Source organism: Nasonia vitripennis, chromosome 2 (assembly GCF_009193385.2).
Source record: "Nasonia vitripennis strain AsymCx chromosome 2, Nvit_psr_1.1, whole genome shotgun sequence".
In the NCBI taxonomy this organism is placed as follows: Eukaryota; Metazoa; Arthropoda; class Insecta; order Hymenoptera; family Pteromalidae; genus Nasonia; species Nasonia vitripennis.
The window spans coordinates 6697825-6723143 of record NC_045758.1 but is presented as its reverse complement, the minus strand read 5'-3'; the positions used below and the strand labels follow the sequence as shown (position 1 = coordinate 6723143).

General features: G+C 51.7%; 1 protein-coding gene across 16 annotated transcripts in view; it reads right to left on the bottom strand.

Annotated features, from left to right (window-relative positions):
- LOC100122986 (ephrin type-B receptor 1-B) overlaps positions 1-25319 on the bottom strand; it is a 104670-nt gene that overhangs the window by 24912 nt on the left and 54439 nt on the right. For all 16 annotated transcript variants that reach the window (XM_008211638.3, XM_031922520.1, XM_008211636.3 and 13 more), the window contains one exon: positions 19619-19698. In XM_008211638.3, coding sequence (XP_008209860.1) covers positions 19619-19698 — 80 coding nt within the window. The remainder of the gene's footprint in view (positions 1-19618; positions 19699-25319) is intronic.

The window sequence follows — 25319 nt, the reverse complement described above, 5'->3', positions numbered from 1 at the left end:
AGCAAAAAACGGCTCTTTTTCATTTTTTTCATCGAAAACTGCGCGAAACTCGATTATTTTTTATGCGCGACGCGTAAAAACACAGAGAGCTGAAAAAAAAATCCAAAGTGGAACGCGAGTTTACGGTATGAGAGGATCGCTTTGACGCGCGTGTGTGAAGCCGAGGAGAAAGAGGAATAACCGGGCTGACGGGAAATTTGCGCGACAATTTGCCGAGAGTGTGTGTACGTTTTAGAAATATTCATTAAAATTCAGCTCTCAATTACACGAGTAGAAACTCCGGTTCCATACCGCTATCGGGTATTATTCATTCATTTCAGGCAGCGTAGGAAAACGGTACAATATCACATCTCCGGCGCGGTTGAGCAAACTAAGCATAGGGGTATAGGTGTAACGAGCACGATCGAGGCTGTCGCGATCGGGGGACGGGTAATTAGTTTTGAAAATCAACACTGGAAACTTTGCAAAGTAGGCTACGCTGACGCCCATGTACATGCCGACAAAAAAAAACTAGCCTGCAGTGTGTGTACGCGAGAGAGGCGAAAAAAAACACGGGAGAATGCAGCTTGTCAATATACAAGCGGCGTATCGTGTGCGCGAGACTCGTGTGGATTTGCATAGAGCATAGATACAACACACAGGGACATAACAGCAGCGTTGCGGTGCGCGAGCTATCTCCGCGCGGTATAGGTGTACAGTATATCGATGCAGTAGCCGGTGGTTAGCGCTCTATAGACGAGGTCAAAGTACACGTGTTACGCCTTGAATCGTCCAATAACCGCGAGCGAGAGAGAGAGAGAGAGAGAGAGAGAGAGAACTGCTCTCCCAGTCACGTCAGCGTCACTCGGCCGGATTGACGTCCTGCGGGCTTTCCGCAAACTGGCCAAGAGAGATCCTTCGCAGCAGTAGCTATACTCTCTTCCTCCTGTGCATGGCCGATTATGCGATTCCGAATTCCCTTTTTGCCCGGCGCCTCCTCCTCCTCGGCTACTACTGGCTATACACACTCCTCCTCCCTCGGGGAATCTCCTTGACCGATAGCAGCGACGTCGGCTCCATTTCAAACACGCACACACACACTTGCCGCATAGCGCCGACGAGAGACTTTTTACGCTTCACGCCTCCTGACGCGAAATTACACGCGCGTCTCTACGTCCCCCATGAGGCAAGAGAGAACGAATCAACCCCTCGATCTTTTTACGATTCCCGAGCGCGTGGAAGCTCGCTTTTCCGAGAGGCTTGATCCCCGCTCGCACGTCCTGAAAATATAAGGCAGCCTCAAAGCGCGGGCTTTGTCGAAATAGGCTCGAGTACGATGTTAATGAATTTCTTCGGCTCCGAGCGCGTGCGAGAGCCAGTGTAAATACGGGGTCGTTAGTCCTGCTATTATTGTACGAGTGATTATCTGCGCGCGCGCAGGGGTGAGCGGGTGGAGAAAAAGGAGAGAGAGAGAGCGAGCGAGTTTAATCAGCGAGGGGCGTGAAAAATTATGCAAGCGCGGTTTAAGCCGAATGATCGGCTCGCCCTCGATGCCAGAGCTCGTCCCCGCACCGCGTTCGGTTATATTGCTGGGGAGAAGCTCTCCCCTGCATGTATACCTATAGAGTGTGGAGCGTCGAGAGAGAAGGACGGACGACAAGTGGTCCGCGAAATCGCCGCGAATTAGCTCTCGGGGTAGAAATACGCAGCAGCGTGCGGTACTCGCTTTAATATGAGCTGCCTCGAATCTCGGCGGCGTCGGCCAACAACCCTCTGTCACGCCCCCGGACCTGTCACTTTGACGTATTGCAGTCGCAGGAATCCATTATGTAGTCAATTACTCGTCGCTCTGAGCGATCATATGCGGATAGCCAGATAGCAGAGAGAGAGAGAGAGAGAGAGAGAGAGAGAGTGTGTGTGTGTATGAGAGACGTGCGACGGTTAAATAAAAGCGCAAGTGCGATCGAAAGACGCTGCGTGATTCGTCTAATCGAATTAGGCTGTGTGGAGAGGAGGGAGCACTCGAACGCGGCCTTAAATTTAGATGAACGCCGCCTTTGAGGAGCTGCTCTCTCGATCCCTCCGTTGTTTATTTGTTCGGGCTCTGCGCGCAGAGCCCGTGTCCTCGAGATCCGGAGCGGCTGATTAGGACGGGATTTGCAATTCACTTGGCTGCTTTGTATTTGACTATAGAGCTGCGCCGCGATGAAGCTTTTTCCCCTCTCTGTACACACGCGCTGCGCTATATCTAATTGTTCGGAAATATATAAACTCGAGAGAGGGAGGGAGAGACGTACGCCGGAAAATTGCCCCGACGCGCAGGGATTTTTCCTCGTACAAAGGAAACTTTTGTCGGAGCGCATCGGCTCTTGTTAACTCGCGCCGCTGCGCCGTCTCCGAAGTTTGCTAATTTCTTTTAATATCATCTTCTGGCCGCCGCCGCCGCTGGCAGTACATCCGACACAAAGTTGCCGCCGTCGAGAGAAAGAGAGAGAAAAATGTTTGGAAACTCGATTAGACGCTTCGGACGCGCTGCGGGAAATTGAAGGCGTTCGGTTGAAACGCGCTCGTGTGTAGGAAAATTGAGCGGAGTACATAAAATACAAATAAACTCGAAAATCCAATCTATTTTTTATGAGAAGCCGACAGACAGACGTATTAGGCCCAGCGAGCTTGACATTGAATTTTTACGCGTCTCATCCAATCGGACAGCAACGAGGCGAACGTAACGCGTCCTGGAACGTACATGCACACACACACACACACACACACAGAGCTTTAAAAAAGCGCGAGGGGAAAATGGAGAGCGACACGCGCCGCCGCCGCTGCCGCCGACGTGGAGAGTGTCTAAAGGAAAAGACGTCGGCGGCAAGGACACGAAATTGAGTTTCTCTTTCTGCGCCCGGAGGGAGACGCGGCGAGAAAAAAAGCGGGGGTGTGTGTATACAGAATAAGCTCGCCATCAGGCCTCTCTCTCTTTTCTCCGTTATCGCGGTAATGAAACTCTGTTTATGATAATGGAATGCTAAAAAGTCCACCGCTCCCGCTCGTTAATGCAGCTCGTCTCTTTTTCTTTTCGCATTGTAATGACCTACCGCCTCGAGATTATACTTTGCGGAAGCTCCGCTGTGTCTGCGTGAGATTTGAATGCATAACGCACTTCTGCTACTTCGCGTGTGTCACGTATGTTATAACCCCGCGGGGGAAGAAGAGATTTCTCATGTCTCGTACGCGAGCGGAACGTACAAGGCAGCTATACTCCCCGTCCTGCCGGCGTCATTCGATATTTCATTTAAAATTGCCTTTCTATCTTTTCTAATGCACGCGCACACGAGAGACGGGACGATCGAACTTTTGCTTATACTATGTCCGGATCGATCGCTTATGCTATACTCGTGCGCGATGTGCTTCGCTTCTTTCGAGGGAATAGAGTAGGTCGAGTCGCGTTTCGAAAATACGCACACGGCCGACGACTCCACGGCGTGTAGCTGCTAATTGAAACATTAATCCGAGACAGAGAGAGAGGCGTCGCGTGTGTGTTTATAAAAAGCTCGCAGTAGTTCGCGTAACGCAGCTATAGCCTTCGAGATTAATAAGAGCTCGCTCGCACGCGGGGTATTAACGCAATCAGAGCGTCGATAAATCACATCACTCACTCTCGAGCGAGCGACTTATCATCGGCGCGTCTGCCGGGGCCTAAAAAGACCCTCGTCGCAGCCCGAAGATCGTTTATCTTGCTCGTGAGCATCAGCCCTCCCTCCCGTCGGCGAATGTTTATTATTCCCGACAGAGCCTCTCTCTCTCTCTCTCTCTCTCTCTCTCTCTCTCTCTCTCTCTCTCTCTCTCTCTATTATATCAGCGTCACTTAATTCTCGCACTGTTTGTTAATCGCCGCTAGTTTGTCGGAATTCGCTACTGCGCGTTTGGCCCCTCGGCTCGCTCGCAAGTTTAATTAGCAATTTCGCGAGCCGCGTGTATACTGTAGCGAAGCCCCTCTCGATAAGAAGAAGAAGAAGAAGCGGCGGCAAGGTCTCGGGTTCCTCCCTTGGGAGAGAGCAGCGAGGACTTATGATAGAAATGGAATATCCTCGAGAAAAATTATTATTGCCTCGTCGGCGGCCATAGATCCCCGCGGCGACGGAGAGAGCAGAGACGGGGCCTCGCAAATCGACGAAATCGAGAGAGAGTGAGAGAGATATATAGATACACTACGTACAGCGAAGAGAGAGTCTTTCTTATCTTGCTTCCATTATTCCGGATGATCCCCCGGCGAGAAAATCTCGCGAATGGATGGGGGAATTGGAGACAAAAGCTGCGCCGCGCTGAATTTATCAAGGGCTCAGACTTGCAAAATAGAAAGCCGATATATAGACTGTGCTACTGCAGTAGCAGCGGCAGCCGCGCGACGGTAAAAGAAAGCAGTCGCTATTAGACTCGGAGATGCAAAAATTTGCGAGGCAAGAAGCAGTATACACACTGCAGCTGCCTATATTCCCAGCGCTCTCGTCTACTTTAAGAATTCAAAAAGAATCTCCGCCCGCTCGGCCAAAGGAAAACGCCGCCGGTACAAGTAGAGTAGCTATATACATAGAAAAGCTGGGCCGAGGTCGGCGCTTTATTAAATTCCGGCCGGGATGTTTTCTCCGTTTCATCGCGAATTATACACGTTAATAGGGGTAAGAACCGTCTGCGCCCGAAGCGACGGCAGTGCAGCAGCGGGCGCCGTGTAGATAGCGCAAAGTTGCGGAAAATCCGGGGAGAAAAATAGCGACGTCGACCCAGTTCGATCCTCTACACACATACTCTCCGGCCGCCGGTTTATGCATCGAGAGATATCGATATAGCGCCGCGGCCGTTGCCAGTGGCTGCCGTATCACGGCAGCGCATATGGCCTATAGAGCAGCAGCTCGTGGATGGAGAATACGCGAAAAGGGGGAAAGAGAAAGACGAGTCCCATTGTGCGAGCGAAATTTCGTATAGATAGAGCGGGGGCGTAAAGTCGGCACGATAAACGCGAGCGAGGGAGCTGAAAGAGAGCAGGAATGAAGATGATGATGGACAGGTTGTGCCGAGAGGCCGAGCCCGAAAAATGGGGGCAGCACTAGTCGCGCCCTCTCACTCTGTGTCCCCTCAGTCCTCAGTCGTCGTCGTCGTCGTGAGAAAAGCAGAGCAAGATCCGTGGCAGCAGCCGTAGGCTCAATGACCAGCGAAGGCCGTTCACATGAATACCAGTCTTTCCATTAGCGAGTCTCCGAGAGGGCACGAGAGGGAGGGAGCTGCTGCTGCTGCTGCTGCGCCGGGCGAACAGAGGAGCTGGGAGAGAGAGAGAGAGAGAGAGAGAGAGAGAGACGAGCTGCCGCTGCTGTTGCTGGGAAGAGAGCCGAGATCGGATCTCGATCGATGCGCTTCGCATCGGCGAGTATAGCTCGCTGTAGCTGCAGTGCGCACTGGTCGAATATATTCGTCACCTCGGGAATTTCCGGACGTCCGCCGCTGAGCTCTGATGGATGGCCGCACTCGCATAAATGCGTTACGAAAATTACCCCCTACAGCTCGGCGAGCCGCGATAACCCTATACACGAATATCAGGCGTTATACTCTTATATTCGCGTCCGATTCTCCGTTTTCACAAAGAGCGCAAGCCTATCCGGTGACAGGAACGCGCGGCTAGCGCGGGAAACGGGATACGGCGTCTTTTTCGCGGCTGAGTATAACACCCGCACAGAGCTTGCGCGAAGAAGCGCGGCTAGTTAGTTAAAAGTAACTCGCCGGCTAATGAATTCGCAGAGTTTGATGAAAGAAACGCTCGGGCCCCATTGACGGCTAGAATCGGCGCGCGACGCTTTCGCGCGTGGAAATAAAAGTCGCGGCTAAAATTGGACGGTACAGCAGCAGAGCCCGAATGAAATTCCAAGAGAGAGAGAGAGAGAGAGAGAGAGGCTCCGCGCGCGCCTGTAATAGAAGAAGGCCGGAAGAAAGAAAGAAGAAGGAGAGAAGGAATAAGGAAGCCGCGCGCGCCGGCTTCTAATTGCGGAGATCCGAGCGTAAACGCTAACGAAAGAGCTCCTCCGCCGCCGCCATTATTCTGCGCGAATTCCTCCTTTCGTCGCGAGAGCGCGAAAAAACCGGGCTAACCGGCGCCTGAGAGAGAGAGAGAGTGAGAGAGAGAGAGAGAGAGAGAGAGAGAGAGAGAGAGAGAGAGAGAGAGAGAGAGAGAGAGAGAGAGAGATGGAAAAAGTGGCCGGCTGCTGCTGCTCCAGACCGAACAGACTCGAGACTGGGGAAAATTAAGGGAGAGAGAAGCACGTTGCTAAAATAGGTCTCGAAATGTTATACGGGGGAAAAGGAATTAGGAGCGAGAGCGAGAGCTAGGCGAGAAAGAGAGAAATGCCTTATTCCGCCCCCCCCCCTGCGTCTGTACTGCTCGCAGCCCTTTTTCCACTTTTCTTTATTTCACCTTTGGCCCGCAGCTATATACGCGCTGGATATAGTCTCGGCCAACCAGCCGGCGGAATATTAATGCTCCTCATATTTCAGATAGCGGAGCCTTGCACTTGGAATGCCACCTCCGAGCTACGTATGCTCCCTTCTTCAAAACGCCGCGGACGAGAGCGTATCTTGGCAGGAACAAAGAGGGAAGTAAAATATGCGAGCTTTCTCTGTAGGTTCATTGGGCAGGATTTTCGCGCGCGAGGCTGAATTGACTTTCGATCCGCAGAGCGTTCGCTCTTTATTCAGTCTCTCCGATCAGTCTACATAGAAAAGGGCCGCTTTAGCACAACAATGCGCGCGAGGGGGATGAATCATCGGCACATGTGCGCGCGAAGGGCTCGGACAAATTGCCAATCGCTTCTTTGAGCTCTGCTCGGCCCCCTTCTGATGTACATACACATAGTCGCGCGCAGGTCCGTCTTCCTTGTGAAATTTTCTACTCTCGATACACACACACACACACACACACGCGCACACACACACACAGACGAGTATAGAGACTCCGCTATTATACTATGGCAGGCTGAATGGCCCGCGGTGACGTTTTAATTGAATTATCATCTCGCTTCCTTCCGCCTTCGTTACTTCGTCACTCGCTGGGCTTAATTCGCCAACGGGTATCCGACGGCTGCACAATGCATACGCCTCTCGCACTCGTTATATAACGACGCGAGCGCGCGCGGATGTGACACTGGATTTTCAAGTGCGGAAAAATGTCGCCGCGTAATCGAATGAGAGGAGCTCTGTTTGCGGAAAAAGCTCTCTCTCTCTCTCTCTCTCACACACACAGCTGCGCATGAGTAGGAAGTTCGACTCTCGCGCGGCAACTGCGTCAATAAAGCGCGAGTAAGGAGTGTGTGTGAGAGAGAGAGAGAGAGAGAGAGAGAGAGAGAGAGAGCGAGGGAGTTTTCGGAGCCGCTGCATAAATTGCGTGCGGAGCAGCAGCCGCGTTAAATATGCAATCCATGTTCCATTAGATATGAGAATATTCCGGGCAGGTTGTTCGTCTGCTCTCTCCCGCTCGCTCTCTGTGTCCGGGGGAAATCTGCGTGCGGCTCATAGTAAAATCGCATAAATTGAAAAGTGGAATCCATATCGCGAAGTAAAGCCAAGAGGGGCTGCTGCTGCTGCTGCTGCTGCTACCACTGCCGAGATTGAATATCGGCTATACCGGCGAAGCTCGAGCTAAGTAGCTGCGGCGGCGGCGCATCTTCGCGGAAGCTTTTTAGAGATGCCACGGCTCTTTGGCTGGTCCCACGTGACCTCACGGTTGGTTAAACCAGCCTCTCTCTCTCTCGCTCGCTTCTGTATCCATTTATCCTCCAGCAGCGAGCGAGAGAGTCAGCTTGAAGGTGCTGAATACCCGCGCATCGCTCGATCCCATGGGCAATGTGGTCACGTCCCGCGGTCGTCATGGAAACTCGGCCGATTCGGGATGAAAAGCACCCCCCTGTACAGTACAGCGGCACCGGCTCTCTCTCTCTCTCTCTCTCTCTCGTTAGCTCGAGCCACGCGCTCCGAATCGTAATGGCAAAACGTGCGGAGAGAGAGAGAGAGCGAGGCAGACGCGATGCTTTGCCAGTGTACACGATTCCCTCAAAGCCGCCATAGTCCATCGCGTCTCCTGTCTCCGCGTATATCTATAAGCGCGCACCTATACTCGCAGTAGCCCTGTCGCGCGATAGTGACAGCCCGCCGCGCGCGACATCGCCGAGTGCCTCTCTCTCCCTTGTTCGTCGGCGCCGCTGCACACTCGACCTGCGGATGCGGCGACTTTTTCCCTCTCGAGCGCGGCCTCTCCAGCGACACGTCGATGAATTTTCCAGCCCGCCTCGACGACAATCGCGCGGCGAACTTTCGAAATAGCGCAAACTTTCCGCGGCGGACAAACGCACTTGATTAAACGCGCGCGAGCGCAGACGAGCTGCTGCAGCTGCAGAGGAAAAAGATAAAACTCGTCGTAGTCGTCGCTCTGCAAAATTCAGGCGAATAAAACGATTCTCGCTGGAAATCAGCGTCCCTTGAATGTGCAAGCTGCAGTAGGTATGTATATAGTGGTAGGGGAGAGAGAGAGAGAGAGAGAGAGAGAGAGAGAGAGAGAGAGAAAGGGGGAAGCTCCGCGGACTGCTTTTCAAAGCGGATAAGCACACGCGAGTAAGCAAATAAACTTTCCTGGCACCGCAATTGAAATCAAACCCCGACCTTTCGAGATGCTGCTGCTGCTGCTGGCTTGATCAACTTTCTTATATATGTGCTCCGACCGCAGAGCGACAATACGAGAGAGAGAGAGAGAGAGAGAGAGAGAGAGAGAGAGAGAGAGGAAAAATGAAGGAACGACGACCATACGGCTTTGAATTATTTACCTCGCGTGTAATTAAAGTCTAAACTAACCGGCCACTGAGAGAGGGTAGGGAGCCTGCATAAATCCGGCTGCAATCCTATTAATGCTCGAAGGATGCGCGAAGCCACAGCAGCAGAGGGAGAGAGAGAGAGAGCAAAGGCGGAAGACGGATTTATGCCGGGCGCGCGAGTCGCGTCGCAGTGTGGGAAAAGATGAGAGAGCAACCGAGAGAGATTTGGTATTCCGTCGGGCTGTCTCTGCTTTATGATTTCAATTCCTGGAAGTTCGGCTTGCGGCTCTCTCTCTCTCTCTCTCTCTCTCTCTCTCTCTCTCTCTCTGCGCATGTCTCAGCTACTGCATCATCGGCTATATATTCCGCGCGTAATGGCTAGACAGGTTTGCAGCGAATCCGTCGTGCAGCGGCAGCGGTGCTCTCTCTCTCTCTCTCTCTCTCTCTCTCTCTCTCTCTCTCTCGTTATTAATCCCCGCACGAGAGGAAAATGAAGGACGACCTCGTGTGTGTGTGTGCAGTGTATACGCGAGACAGTTGACGCGCGATCGGTCGGACAACCGACACGCGAACACAATGGGGATGGCACGTGCCTGGGATGCCGTCAGGGGGATCGGCCCCCTGTATACATGTAGCTATACGCGGTGCGTGTACGTGTGTGTTCTCTCGCCCAGAAATCCGACTGATCGATTCCTTCCCTCTCTCCGTCTGTTTCTCTTTCGTTCGATTATTTTCCTTTCTGCTTTTTTTACCAGAGAGAGAGAGAGAGAGAGAGAAGCAGGCGCGCGATGGTTCTGCATTAATTGCCGCGATAATCGCGCCGGGCCGATCGATGCTTGATTGACAGCGGCTCGGCGCGTTGATTAGAATCGCTCCGACAGGCAATTTTTTTCCTCTTTTCGATATGTCTGCGTGTATACTTCTGAAAAGCGGTGATATTATCGGTAGGGGCATGGACCGAGAGTGAGAGAAAGAGAGCTTTCGTATATGAATTTCGAGTCCGATATGGTACACTCGCTTTTTTCGCAGCCGTCGGTCGGCCAATTAAAGACGGGAATAACAATGACGAGACCGAGAAGAGGTGCGCAGAGTCGATAACCTCGTAGAAAGCCCAGCTAAGCGAGAGCCGCCGCGGCAGCGAAATGTCTACTATCCGAAACGCTGAGTTGGCTTTAATTAAGCTCCGCCGCTGCAGAATCGTACACACAGGGCCAACTGCAGCGGCAGCAGCGGCACAACAGGCTGCAGCTAATCTCGAAAAAATGAAAGTCATCCGTTAGTGCCTCATAAACGAGCGTATAGACTCCGCGGCGGCAGATTTCAGTGACAGGCCCCGCAACGAGAGGGAATTTATGGGATCTATTTTTTTCGGACGTGTGCGTACGTATATAACAAGAGGGGTGTGTGCGCGGGCCAACTGCAGAGGGGATTAGCCTCGCGGCATGCGGAGAGCCTAATCCTTTTTCCTCGTTATGTATACCGCGGTATAGTATTTCACGGCATTCTTCTTTTCTCTCGCTCGCTCTCCACACGCGGAGCGCATTTCTTTTGTAGTCGTCGTCGCGCAGGGGCAGTTCTCTCTTTTTTTGCGGCGACCCCCCTTATGCCCCCCCTCCTGTAACCCGCGGTACATTCTCGCGACGTCGACCCATTTCTTTTGCGCGTCGCGAACGCGCACCAGGCACGTTCCCTCGAGAGAGTGGGCTCTGTTCTCCCTCTCGCGTGTGCAGAGCGACGGCGAATTCAAGTGGCGCATTGATTTTCTAGAAGGCCAATATAGAGAGAGAGAGAGAGAGAGAGAGAGGAGAAAGAGAAATCAAAAGTGCGAGCAGAAGTTTCTCACTGTCTGTCTTTCCCTCGTTCGCAGCCCTTGTTGTATTTATCACATATCGAGCCGATCGCAATCCCCTAATTAAGTCATCGCTCGCTCTCCCCCCCCCCCCCGCCGGCCTCGTTTGGGAAATATGATAACCCGCCGTTATAGGATTCTATTATGGCGCGAGTAGTACCAGTTGCTGCTGCGGCCGCTCAAGGATTTGTCGCCCACCTGACTAATGACTCGCCGCTTCTATTGTGATGACGCAACGCTTTTGGATCGGACGTATTATATAGCGATGGGGGCTCCGTAACCGCAATATTTTCGGCGAGGGAGATTTGAAAAATCTACTCCTCGTCGTCGTGGTATACACTAGGCGGAAAAGAAAGTGAACGTCAATCGCATGTGCGGGCATCGATATTAAACTCTCGTGGAAATCAAACTCCGCCAGCAGCGTGGATTTAACGATGATTGATGCGCTGTCTCGGCTCCGTTTCATTGTACGACGCGATGTAGAGAGAGAGAGAGGGGGGGGGAACGGCCGAGTCTTTCCATTAATAATCTCGAAAAGATGCCGGTAGTTTGAAATTTATTAAAACATAAAAGTTTCATAACGCGCGCGCCGGCCATCGTCGTTCCCCGAAGCAGCAGCGAACGTTACAGAGTCGCGTGTGAAGCGAGCGAGAGTAGCCTCGTCTTATCTAATCGACGAGCCGCGCTGTGTATAGCGGCCGAACATCACTTTTAATGCGCTGCCCGTCGAATTAATTTCCGAGAGCCACTACTGCAGTGCCGAGGAAACGGGAGAAGGAAAAAGAAGACGAAGCGGAAGCGGCTCGATGCATCGGATTGATCATTGTTTCGTGTCCGAGAAAGCAGAACCGCCCACACACGCGAAGATTAGATTAGCCGCATAAAAATTCAATCTCCTGTATATACACTCGGCGCAGCGCGTGACAGTATGCAGCTGTCGCTGCGAGAAATATCTCATCCAGTTAAAGCGCTATCAGTTCTAATAAGCGATTTTGCGCGCATGGCGACGGGCCGAAATAATTCACCGCGTCCTTCGACGCCGCTCGAAGAAAGAGGGCTAGAGACACTATTACGCGCTGATGTATATAATGATATACCGAGAAAAACTTTCCTTTCCCCAGAGAGCCGCTCTGACGATAACACATCGCGCGAGTTTTGATTGTGACTAATATTTCTGAAACTCATGGTTATTAATCGCTGATGCATATTAGAGACGGTGTCGTATACGAATGTGCGAATTAGCAGAGAGTCTAGCCAAGAGAAAGAGATGGGCCGAATAAAGCTTCGATTATTTCGTAACGCGCTGCGGTCTCGCCGACGGACGGCGCGTCAACGAGGAGGAATGTCCAGAGATCGTTCCCCGAAGCCGTAGCCGAGCGTGTTTATATTTATTGGACTCGATAATTTTGATATTTTAGGAGACAAGCCGCCGGATTCTTTCCTTCGCAAGATTCCCTGAAACCGATACTAATGAGTGTACTTCATAGGCGAAATCGTTGTTTTTTTCTCCTGGCGAATTTCGCAATAACCAGCAAAGTGTGTATTTAATAAAATCCAATCAGCTTCCAGGAACGCTCAAGACTTAAGAAAGCTGCGCAGGGGCGGCGGCGCGCGGGGATAACGAATTGCAGCGAGCGCGAGTATAAAGCTTTGAAATTGAAAGTGCGCGCGAACATTTTAATCAGACAAGCGAGTCGGCTGCAATTTTCGTAATTTCGCTGGCGCGCGCGCGAGAGAGAGAGAGAGAGAGAGAGAGAGGTCGTTTAGCAGGGCTGGTAATTGCCAGTTGGGAGTGGTAAACTTTTAATTTGTAAAGCGTAATGAATGAAGGAGCTGGCCCGGGGAATTTAGTGGCTTTTTCGGGCTCGCGCGCGTTATTGGCCCTCTTCGGAGCGAGAAGATTCATCGAAGTAGTGCACAGTTACGCCAGGGGCGAAAAAGTAGAAAATTGAATCGACAAAGTTTTTCCATCGGCTGCAGCCGCAGCATCGATTGCGCGGCCGCCTGTCCCAGATCCAGCCGGTCATTAGCCCAGATATAGTCGCGCGCCATTATCTCCCGTTCTAATCCGCGGCCTGGCGCGAGAATCACGGACAGCGCAGCCAAGTCTGGGATATATAGTAGTATGTATATGTAGTCGGAATGTTTGGGGATTAAAATTCGCCGAGTCGAGGCTGCGCAGACTACGTACATATACAGGTATAATACGCGCGCGCAGACGACAGAGAGTAGATAAAGGCCCTTCGCCGGGTGCGAAATGACGAGGCGGCGGCTGCTGCTGCTGCTGGCGGTGCGGCTGCGCAAGCTACAAATCACCAGACGCGAACGTAAGCGCGAAAGCGCCAATTCCAACCCCTACTGCTCTCTCGTCCGCTGTATATACGTGTATGTATATATATATATATATATATATATATATATATATATAATACGTAGGACGCAAAATCGAGCAGAGGGAGACTTTGCAAGAGCTTTGTCGTCGTCGCGCAAAGTTATAAGCGACGGCGGGTGTAGTCGCGCACAGCTATATAGGGCCCCGAGACTCGATGCCAAACTATTAGAGAATGAGGGAGAAGGAGCCTACTACTACGCATAACTTTGCTGATTTCTCTTACTCTGCGTCAGCTTTGCTCTTGAAATTATTATATATGTAGTATATAATAAGCGCTGCAGTCGGGGCGAGATTGAATTACCTGTGTGGAAGTGGAGTATCGCTGAAAAATTATCCGGCGCTAGATCGAGTATAATATAGCGGAAAGCTAATTGCGCTTAGCTTGCGCGGGCTTCGCCCTATCTCTGCCGGCGCTGCGCTGCGGGTGTATAAGGGACGAGTGCTGCTGGCCGGGCGAAGGAAATTCGAGGCGGAACTGCGGAAGATCGACTGGATTGGCGAAATTCAAGGATGCGCGACGAGCGAAAGGGCGCACACGGGCTACTCGAGCCGCTGCGGCGCGCATCATCGATAATCGAAGAATGCATAAGACAAGTGCCCGCGCGCTCTCGTTCTCCGATTACCGCGTCGGCTCCGATTTCACAGAGAGAGAGAGAGAGAGAGAGAGAGCTGGAGTGGGCGTGTGCACAGAAAAAGGGCCACCACTCGACGGAGGATTTTCAATTGAAACACAATAGTCGTAACGCGTCCTAATGGGATTAGTATATTAGCCGACGTATAAGCAGTCAATTCTCTGAAGATGCTTCCACAGCGCACTCGACGAGAGAGAGCGGAACTCTCTCCGGTTTATCGACTCGGCGATTATACGCTCTCAGCCGTGTACACACACTACACTGTTACAGTCGCGCTCGCGCATTGATTGATAATTCGATAAACGGAAATCCTCGCGTTCCGCCGAGTATATAACGCGAGAGGCAAACGAAGCCTCGTTGCCTGTATAATAATGAGTCTCTAGCATATGCATGAGCGAATCTGGGTCAGGACGCGCGCGCCCAGCTCTCTGTATACGCGGGTTATTATAACGAACGGAATTTTATTCCGAAGAAGAGGGAAAAAGCCGCGCGACAAGCTTTTGCGCATTAATCAGCGCTACAAACGCTGCAGCTACATCGAATTGCTTCGGAGAATCGCGTCTCGTAAATTCGGTGCGCAACAAAGACGGGGCTGCTGCTGCTGCTGCTGCTGCTGCTGCTGTGAATCACGCTGATGATCGTAAAGTGAGAGCAAAGTCTGGCCGAAAAATCACACGGCGGATTTACGCGCTCTTTGTGCCCCGCGCATGCGCGCGGTTGTTTATTGTGTATTCGCGCGCGTATACACACACACGAACGTAGTGAGCAGAAGCGGTGGAGGCTCGGGGGCGAGAAATTTGAGAGAAAAGGAGGAAATTTCGAGCGACGAAAAAGAAGAAGCTAACGAAATCCGATCCTCGCGCGGCCTTCCTCCTCGTCTTCATTACGCTCTTCTTCTCTCCTTCTCCCGCGCCATCCGGCCGTCGAAAAGTCGTCCCTCCGCTTTCCAGACACACACACACACACACACACAAATTTTCGCCGCTACACAGGCCTGAGCAATAAATTCGCGAATGTATCACTGCCTCTCAAGACACGTGTCATCGGGAATAATAAAGGACGAAAAGCGGCTCAGCTCTGACGACGTGTTATGCAGTCGCGGGAATGATATTCGCTGCGCGTCTCTCGAGCGGGCCTTTGTCGGATCCTAGGCAAAACACAGAGGAGAATCGGCCGAAAATGCATATCACGTGCGAGCTCGCTCCTTCAGAGAGGAGACCGATCGCCGCGATTAGACCGCGAGCGGAATACACGTATGCGTGTATAATACGTTATGATATGATACACAGTCCCAGCGCACGCGAGCGCAATATCAAGTCGGTGTATAATATGATAATCGCCCGGCTTGCGGCTCTCTTTGTCGGAGGAGGACGAGGAAGGACATGTAACATGTTTTTCCCTCGCGTGCGCTTTTCTTCGCGAGTTTCATCAATTATTAACGGATTAAGCCACTCCATTAGGAATTCAAGAGAGGAGCAGCTTCCGCGCGCGTCAATATTCATGCTAGCCGGCTGAATATACATGCGATTTTCTCATCTTTCTCCTGCCGCGCGTATAATACACGAATAGAATGCAAGACTCTCTCGTGTCCGATCGGATCATTCCGACAAGTTTTTCTTAATCGAGAGACCCGCGCGTTACACCCCCGAATAACACCGGCTTGCGCGTATACATTTCAATCTAGATCCGGGGGCTAACACGGAGCTCTGGCTTCCGCACCTGGCCAATCGATATCTCTCTCTCTCTCTCGCTCGCAAGCGTGAGGCAAACGAGAGTATAGATAGTAGGCTGTATTATGCACTGGTATAGCTCGCTGGGAAATCTGCGCCTCGGAATGCATTATAAGCCAGCTATAGGGGGAAGAATAGAAGAGCGTGTTTGTTGTCTCTTCTCCGGGCCTCGTCGTATTTGGATTGGACGCGCGCTTCTTAACCCAGTGTGCAAGCAGAGCGGCGGCGTTTCCCTGCGGCGCATAGCGATGTCGCGTGCTACACTTGCTCGAGTTTGCGGAATATCGAGAAGAGGAGCTGCCGGCCCTATAGATGTATGTATATATAGGGAGGGAGTGAGGGGTCGAAAGTTGGCCTCGTTCGAGGTCGCTCTCTCTCTCTCTCTCTCTCGCGGTGATTGCACCTAGTCCCTTTATGCGCAAGTTTTGAACCCTCCGCCCACGCGCGCGCTCTTTCCTCTCTCTCTCTCTCTCCTCGCTTGTTCAAATACTCCCGGCTAATTCTGTTTATCTTGTTTGTGTTCCAAGGCTCTCGCCCCCGTATATTAATAAGCCAGCGCTCTTATTGCGTTACACACGCTCGGAGGATCTCTGACGTCCGCGGAAAAAAGTACGTGTATACGCGAATGACGAAATGAGCGTCGAAAAGCGCAGGCGTAGGGTAAAAATGTAAAAATTAGAGACAGCTCCCGGGGGCGTTGCTCGCTCGCCGAAAAGTTGAGAGAGAGAGAGAGAGGGAGTAACGAACGGCTCCGATAAAACGGGCGCGCGGCGAAAAATCAACAGGGGCCGCAGGCTCAAAGAGCTTTTTCAAACAAGCGCGCGCACGCTCGATTAGCGCCGCTGCACTAACCATCCGAATTGCCGTGGCTACCGCTCTCTCTCTCTCTCTGCTCTCGTGAAAATAAAAAGCGACTTGGACGACGACGCTGACGGAGTGGAAAAAAATTCTCTAATTTGTTCGTTTAAACAAAAAGCAATTTGCGCCGTACATGTATACATGGCGCGAGAGGCCGAAAAACAAACACGGCGAGAAAGCAGTGCTGTGTATAGCGCAGTAGAGGCGAAGAGCGAGAGAGGTGAAAAAGGGCCGGGCCTCGGCGTCGCTCGTTGGAATTCCCAGAGTGTCGAAAAAGCAGCCGAAAGGATTTCCACTTGGCTCGCTCCGCTCTAATGAGACTTGGGAGAGGCTCGAGAATCGAAACAAGCGCTCTGCTGGGCGAAGCTTTTCTCTCTCCTATATACTCCGTTTAATTGCAGCCGCGCACGCAGTCTTTCTCTCTCGCGCAGCTCCGTAACTGGAATTTCGTCTCCAGAGTCGAGCTGCTGCTGTCGTGTGCGTGTGTGCGCGTGTGTGTACGTGTACAAGCTGCGTACGTATAAAGGCTCTCGGGATCGCCCCTGAAATCTGTCGCCGGTTTACGGTTACGAGAGCGCGAAGCACGGCCACTCGTGTGTATACCTCGCTCTCTCGACCAAGTTTCGAGGAGTGAGTGTGGGTGCAGTGTGTGCCGTGTGAGCAGCGTTTTCGAGGAATATAGAGTACAATAATAGACATGCCACTACTCGAGTCCCCTCTCGATCTCTAGCGCTCGCGGAAATGCGCCGAGTCACACGACTCGATTAGGTCTTTATTAGCTCTCGCGTATGTACTTTTCCAACTGACAAGTGCGCGCGCAAACACACACATACACTCGATATTTCGAGACTTCACTGCGTTCGCGGCGCGCTTAATCATTTCGAGGAACAAAGCGAGAGCGCGCTCGACATCGATTATCCGCGCAACATTCGATAGCCATCGCTACTCGCTTATCGGCCCACTCTGCAGTATAACCGGGGCTACAACAGCCGGGAGCGACGCGCGCAAGAGCTGAGAAGGAGAAGAAGAGCAGGAGGGCCAAGAAAAACTCGCCGAGGAGCAAGAAGGGGGGAGTTTGAAATGCAAATTCGAGGCATGCCCGAAGGACAGCTCGTCGAAAATTCGAAGAGAGTTGCTGCATGAGTCAGTAGACATGCGCGCGCGCGCGCCCGGTATACCTACATGTATACATGTATAACGGCTGAATAGGGGCCGAGGCTTCGATCGCGCGCGCGCAGCGGCTTATTCACTATTCCTCCTCCTCCCCCTCCTCCTCCTCCTCCCCCCTATCCAGCGGCCGTAACAGTTCTTCCTCGGAATATTCAGCCGAGCGCGCGCGCTCCGATGTACACAAAAGATTTATACCGCACAGAGCTGAGCCGATCGGTAAATACTTGATATCCCCCGCAACCCTCACTCTGTGTGTACGCGCGTATCGAGATGCGGCCGAGTATAGAGTTCGAATTTTGCTAATCGATCTCTTATTCTCTCTAGTCTCTGATGCTGACCCCGACTAAGAGAGAATGAGAGCAGGGGACGAGTTTTAAGAATTCAATGACCAACTTTCGACACAGTTTCCCGTGGGTAGAGAGGAGAGAAGCAAAGTTCGTGAAAGAGAGTCCTCGAGGATGACTTTTATCAAGAGGACTTGGGATGAGCACAGCGGAGCCTCGGTGTTTTGACTCTCTCTCTCTCTCTCTCTCTCTCTCTCTCTCTCTCTCTCGAGCTGCTGCCGCGCGCGCGCGCTTGCAGAGACGGAGTTAAGCGATGACTCGGGAATTTACGAGAGCCGAGAGAGCAAGTATATATAGAGTGAAGTTCGAGTTTTTCTTTGAAAACTGGACCCCGGCACTTTCAGCAAGTCTACATCGGTTATGCAGCTCACGAGAGCGATCAGTTTTACGATTTAACGTAACGCGCCAGCCCTGTACCTTCGCTCGCGGCTGCTCTCGACGTGTTCGGCTTTGCGGCCCGGAGATTTTGCCGGCGATTCTTCGTACTTCATTATCCTGACGATTTCATTTTATAAAGCGAGATGCCCGGCCGCCGCCGAGAGAGATCGCCCGGCGATAACGTGCGGCCGGTTATGTAGCGCAATTTCATTTTTCAAATTTATGCCGCGCGTATAGAATTTTAGCATCTTAAAGGGATTCGCCGAGGCTTTTATATTTTCGAGAACGAAAAAATCAAAATATAATTCTTTTATCGCAAATTAATTATCATGCGACTTTACGCGCCGCCGGGGAATTAAAATAAAATATACATTCGCGACTATTCCGTGATTATGTGCCCCCGTATAATTTTTTGATCGCGCGCGCGCGCGCGCGCAGTGTATATATTATATCCGAAACATTTTATTAACATGTTTCGATAACGTGTCGCATAAAACGTTACGAGGGCCACTTTTGTGCCCCGCAGTAAACAACGCCCATCCGTTTTTAATGCCAGTCTTTAAGCAATATTCCGGCGGCGGGTCGGGCTCCTTGATATAAACGCCGTACGTGGACAAAGAGAGGAGAGAAAAATATAAAAGAGCTACGCGCAGTATATATAGAATATAACGTAATTACTCTGCCGGCGCACAATTATCGAGGAATTTTAATGCTCGACGTACGCGACGTTCTCTATTTTTCACCCACCCCGTCACGTCGCAGTCGCACGCGCGTATGTGTATATAAATGTATATCGCGTATCGCTGCGATTAAAATGAGAAAAAGCGGGCGTCGTCCCCTCCTGTTTTCTGATTCCGCTGGAATATACATATAGGGGGGGTGCATTCTAATGCGTCCAGAAAGGCCGAATTTGTCGCTTCGCTAGCTTGCGATTCCAAAGCAAACTGTATATGGTGAATAGGAATTGCGATAATATTGTATTATTTTTATTTTTTTTTTGTACGACAATTACTATCGAGTCCATATATATACAGCGCCGAACGAACATAATATTGTACAGTGTCCCATAAGTATATGCGTGACGAAGCGTCGATTAATAATTCCGAGCGCGCGCGATTTGGCCAAATGGAATTTATGAACGAGCGAGCAATAGCCGGGACGAGCAGCGCATTGGAAAATACTTTGGCCGCATCATTATTCGCTAATTGCCGTTCTCGGGCTTGAATAATCGATCGCTCTTTGTGCGCAATCGTCGAAATTGTTCGGGCGTCGCGGGATAAAATATTTAGAAAATTTCCTCATAACGCGCTGGGAGAATGTCATCAATCACACGGCGGCCGATATATGTACACTACAGAAACGGAATATCATTTCGTAAAAACGTCGCTTTACACTCACACATACAAAGTATCGGTTAATGATCGAAGTAAATTGAATACTCACACCGGGTGTGTTGGCCTGCTTTCCGAAGGGGAACTTTGTCCATTTCAGACTGCCCTCCGTCGTTGTGTCCAGGAGAACGACTGTAAAAAAAGAAGAAAATAACACGTCTTTAGTATATATGCCTGACGTATTATACAAAATACATGTACATATCTTTTTTTCCCCGCGGATGGATTATTTATCATCGCGCGGGGCGGATTAGCATAAAAATTTCATTTGTATATCATCGATTATACGCGCGGCTGCGATGCTTAATTAAAAAAAAAAAAAAGAGAGAGAGAGACGGCTTTAGTTTATTGACAACTCGCAGAGAGGCGCAATAATTTACGAGTCGATGCAAATTTCCGGAACATGAAGCGCCTTAATAAGGTACGCAAGAGTGATTATAAATTCTCGTCAGAGTTGAAACCCGTTACGATAATACGAGTGAAATTTCAGCCGATTATTTAATGCTTATACACGGGGCAGCGCGCGGGGGAATAATAATTAAAATGTATTGATTTTCGCGAAAGATTCAACGGGCTATCGCGAGCTATATTAATTAGTCGCATCCCTCTACCATCAGCGGATATAGATGAAAGTCAGGGTCGCCGCCGCTTAGACACGCAGCGCAACAACGCCGTGTTGAAAAAATCGATCAACTGCAAACGTTCCACGCGGTTTTTCGCATCCGCGGCGAAAAGAAGGCGCGCGCGCCACGCGTTCCCTTTCAAAATGGCGGACGAGACACAGAGCCTGTATTTCACCTTTCCGCGCACGCACACACTCTCTCGCGTGCGACTGCGAGTCGGCTCTCTCTCTCTCTCTCTCTCTCTCTCTCTCTCTCTCTCTCTTTCGGGGAGAGAACATGTGCAGCAGCGAGTGCAGGTTTATCGCGAGTGCGTCGGTGTGCGCGCCGTCTAGAGTGTACTATATCGACCGCTATACGCCGTGCACACGAGAGGAGAGAGCTGCTGGCGCAACCCTCTTTCCGCTCTCTCTCTCTCTCGGCACCTCGAAACTTTGCCCGCAGCCTACCTCGCCCTTGAATTCCCGGCTGCTGCTGCACGCACGCGTTTTCTCTGTGCATGCAGCAGCCGATGAACCGACGCGACTCGAGGACTCGCGCCGCCCTCTCTTCTCCGACGGCGAGCTGTGTGCGTCGTACGTATACAGTGAAAAATGTCAATGTCGCGTATAATACACTTTCATACACTGCAGCACCCTTTCCCTTTCGGCACAGCTGCGCGCGCGCGTGTTTGTGTGCGTGCGTGTGTGTGTGTTGGCGGCAGAAGCGAGGAGAGGAGCTCAAAGAGCTGCTGTTTTATCATTTACGTAACTCCCTTCCAAACACCTTTTAATTACTTACTCCAGCCGCGCCGAGGATATGGCATTTGGAAAAGTCTCACGGATATCATGCGCTTACGGGCCGCAGTGTGTACAGTGTGTTTCGCGGAGCGGACTTTCACCGCGCTGCGCGCACAAAATATATGGATGTAATGATAAGCTTTCGGAAAATAAGACATTATATACCGCTGCAGCGCGCTAGCCTTTCCCCGCACGAGCACGCGGATAACGATCTATAGCCGCGCGTTATTTTCAATCTCGGCAATTTGCATAAACGCCAAGCGCCGACGAGTAAAGCACAATCGCGTAACTTAACGATCGTCTCTCTGTATGTGTGTCTATGCCCAGCGCGCTTGGGATTATTCTATATTTACACAAGTATATAACATCAACGCGCGTATGTGTGTGTTTTTTTCATTAAAATAATTTAACGTCGTTATCTCGTAAAGTATGCAAAGCTTCGAGCAGCGCGGCGCGCTCTCGATATATTACCCGCGACACACAAACAGTGGCCGCAGCGGAACAAGCGCATGTTTGCCGCATATACGCTACGCGCATCGGGGCCGCGTTGACGAGCCGTTTTATTTGTTCTCTCGGAGAGAGTCAATAGACTCGGGCGTAATTAGTTTCATGCCACAGCTATGCGTGCTCGATTAAAAATTCGGCGGTCTATCGGGCATATTTGCGCGAGCCCAGAATGCCATCGCGCATATACTTTACAATCATTCCTCGACGTTCTTTCTCGCATTAGCATACAGCGGGCGATGTGTATATAAATTCCCGTCGAATTCGTCGTTCTCGCGAGAGCGAAGAAGAGAAGAAGAAAAAAAATTGCATCCATAATACGCGAGCTGCGAGCAGATAATAATCAGCAGCGCGGATCGGAAAGGAGCGACGAAATTGTTTCTGAAATTCAAGGCGCGCAGCTCGCAAGCTTTATAAAGAGAGTCGACGAGCGAGACGAGAGGAGAGGCTGCTGCTTCTCTGATTTCCATAGAGATTGCGTTATTCGGATCGTCGGGGTGCATGCCATCGATAGGACACGTATTAGAGTTCCTCCGCCGCCGCCGCGAAAGAAAGCGCCTCTGGCTCTTTTTTCATCCCCCTTCTGTTTTCTATACGCGCGAGCGCGCGCGCGCGCGCGATCAGCCGGCAGGCCTCTCCGGGGAGCGAGAAGCTATAGACTTTTCGAATTTCCTTTCTCGCGCCTGATTTGATTGATTCGCGCTTGTTTCGCCGCGCAAAGACGAGAGATATAACGCGCGATGCTGCGCCGTAAAATCCACAAGCGCGCGCGCGCGCGCGTGTGTGTGTGTGTGTAAAGGAGAGGCGTGCGATCAGCGAAGCTCGTCGAATAAAGTTGGTTATACGACTGTTGACTTTCGGGCTTAATAACAGTAAAATTAAAAGCGTACCTTATTATTTTTCTCTCCAGCTCCTCGAGTCGCGGCATAATTTACGCCGCGTAGTATTCGCTTGGAAGCAAACGAGTCTTTTTTATATTTAGAGACGAGAGGGAATTAAATTCGCGGGATAATATCGAGTTGATACGGCTGGACCCGTGTGCACCGGATATAAACTTCCGAGCTAATCGCTGCGCGCGTTAAAAATCGCGCTAATTCGAACGTGCCCCGTATGCGCAAGCGAGCCGCGTGCGCGCGCGTGTGTATAAGAACAACGCGTAAATCAATCGGGTAGAGGCAAGATGCGTATAACCGCGAGTACGTGACGTTTATGAAAAAAGTTATTGAATACACGAGACGCGCGCGCGCGCGCGCGCACGTGAGAGCGGGGCCGATATTGCGTTTCCGTCAGCTGAGCGCGCGTGCAGTGCAAATTTGAAATACGCCCGAGTTTTTATTAGCTGCACCCGGGGGAAATCGAAAAATAATACTACGGACGCTGCAGTGCGGATATGCGCGTCAGAGGGGCTTATAAGCGAGAACGGAGCTGAAAAGTTGTTTAAACGCCGCACCGCCTGAAATATATTGTACAAGGGACAGCTATAGTTGCGCGTCACACATAGAACAGCCGTGGAAAACTGATCAAAGTGCATACAAATTCGCGCGGATCGAGGCAATTTTCGATCGGAAAAGCCCGAGCCCTCGCTGAATAGTTGATCGCGCGCGGCCGAAATGGATTGGGCTTTTCATATTTCACGAAGGTCGGCTCTGCTGCCTACTTCTCCATCGAGATCTAATTTCGCTTGCTGGCCCGTAAATTTAGCGTCTACGTGTACAGCTCATTGTTTTTACTGTCTTAGGTATAGCTCGAGATGTGCCCGCAATGCCGATCGAAGCGAAAACGAGCGACGACGACGATCCCGCCGAGAGTCGCTCGTTTGCGCAGCAACAGCGGTGTACACACAGCAGGCGTGTGTGTACCGGCGGCGCTTCGCTCCTCTCTCTCTCTCTCTCTCTCTCTCTCTCTCTCTCTCTCTCTCTCTCTCCCGTGAGAGACGTAGAGCGAATTTAAATTTCAAATTTCGAACGTGTCGCAGGGTGTGACGGCGCGCTGTCCTATACCCTCGACGGGTGTCTCACTGCCTCCTCCCCCGCTCGCTACTGCGCACCCCTGGCTTTTTGCTCCTCTGTTGCTCGGCTCGCCCCCGCAGAGGGACACACGGCCGCAGAGCCGGAATGCGCGGCAATTTTCGCGATCGAAATTCCGTACGTTTCTCCTTTTTTCCTCGCGGGGATCGTTAAACGGGAAAAAGTGTATTACGCGTGTAACACAAAGGCGCGCACGCGTGCGTCTTGAGTGGCTCGGCGCATGCGTGCGTGGACGTATACACGGCGCCTCGGCGTCGCGGAGAGCTGCGAAGGATGAGAAAGAGAGGAGAGAAGAGCGGCACGTAACGAGCGAGGACCACCTACGTTCTTACGACTCGCTCACTCTTCGGATGATCTCTTCTCCCGCAGCAGCTCAGCCGTGCGTATGTGTCTGTGTACGTTTCGGACTTTATTTTGGCTCTAAAAATGTTCGCGACATCGACGGAGCGAGAAGTCGAGGGACGGCTGATCGGCTTTAACTGCGCGCCTTCCAATTTGTCTCTCTCTCTCTCGGCAACTTTTCACTCGGCTCTCTTTTTCGGACACTCGCTCTCGCGCAGCGTACTTTTACGGCCGGACGCGCCCGCAGATTTATACATTTGATTTACGCCCGAGCGAGCGCGTAACTCTTTGCGCCGCGTCAATACGTCGTCGTCGGCGAAGAGAGAGCTTTCCTCTCTTCTCTCAGCGTTCGAGCCAAGGTGTTGGCCTGCCGATAACGAGCCACCTCTCTATTAACGCCCTCTCGTTCTTCCTCCCTGCCGAGTACGTGCTCGCGTCCGTCCGAGGCCAGATTAACTTATCGGCCATTTCTCTCTCTCTCTCTCTCTCTCTCTCTCTCTCTCTCTCTCTCTCTCTCTCTCTCTCGCAAAGCCGCCGCGATGGATGGAGCAAGTGCTCGCAGCTTTCTCTCCTCCGATGATCGACTGCGTCTAGCCAGCTCTCGGCGTACGCGTGTACTGTAAAACAAGTGTACAAGAAGAATCGAAGCACCGAGGGGGAGAGCTGCACACGCGACTCGCTGCTTCACCGAAATGGGAATAAAGTTGGCTCGAGCTGCAGCAGCAGCCTATAGCTCGTTACGTGCGTCGTATCGGCGCGTCGAAAGAGAGAGAGAGAGAGAGAGAGAGAGGATGTCGTTGACCCCTCGTACATACGCGCTCGGAAGGCCGGCAGCAGCAGCAGCGCACACCTACACCCCGATAATTCGGACGCTCTCTCTCTCTCCCGCTCCCGTGAGAATACCAGTGCCCCCCTCCCTCTCCCCGCCACTTTTCGGACTCAACTCCTTCCCCTCCGATGAGTCTCTCAGCGCTGCACACTCTCCAAGAGAGAGAGAGAGAGAGAGAGACGTTAATTACGAGCGGCGCACTCCGAATTCTCGGCGCTGTATACGCAGCCGCTCAAAGCTTCTCTGCCGGAGATCGAAGCGCGATACAAGATGACGAGTAGATATACCGACACGAAAAATGCAAGAATTTCTGGAAATCCGTCCCGAGGCGTAAATTAAAGCGAGAGAGAGAGATGCTGTAGTGCCCGGAGGAAACCTCTCCGCACGCATATACGCACACACACGTGAGCGGGATAAAACACGATACTTTTTTGCTTAATGCCGCGCATAAACCGCGACGCTGTCGAGAATTTATACGTAATTATGCGCTCGCTCGGCTCGTTCGACGAGGCAGCTCCGATGAAAACTGAATTGTGCGCGCGCTTTATTCGTCTCCGGCGTCCAGTTTACGACGACGACCGGCCTATAAACTCGCGCTTTTTACGGCCGCGAATTTTTGACTTATAAGCGATATTAACCGCAAGCAACCTGA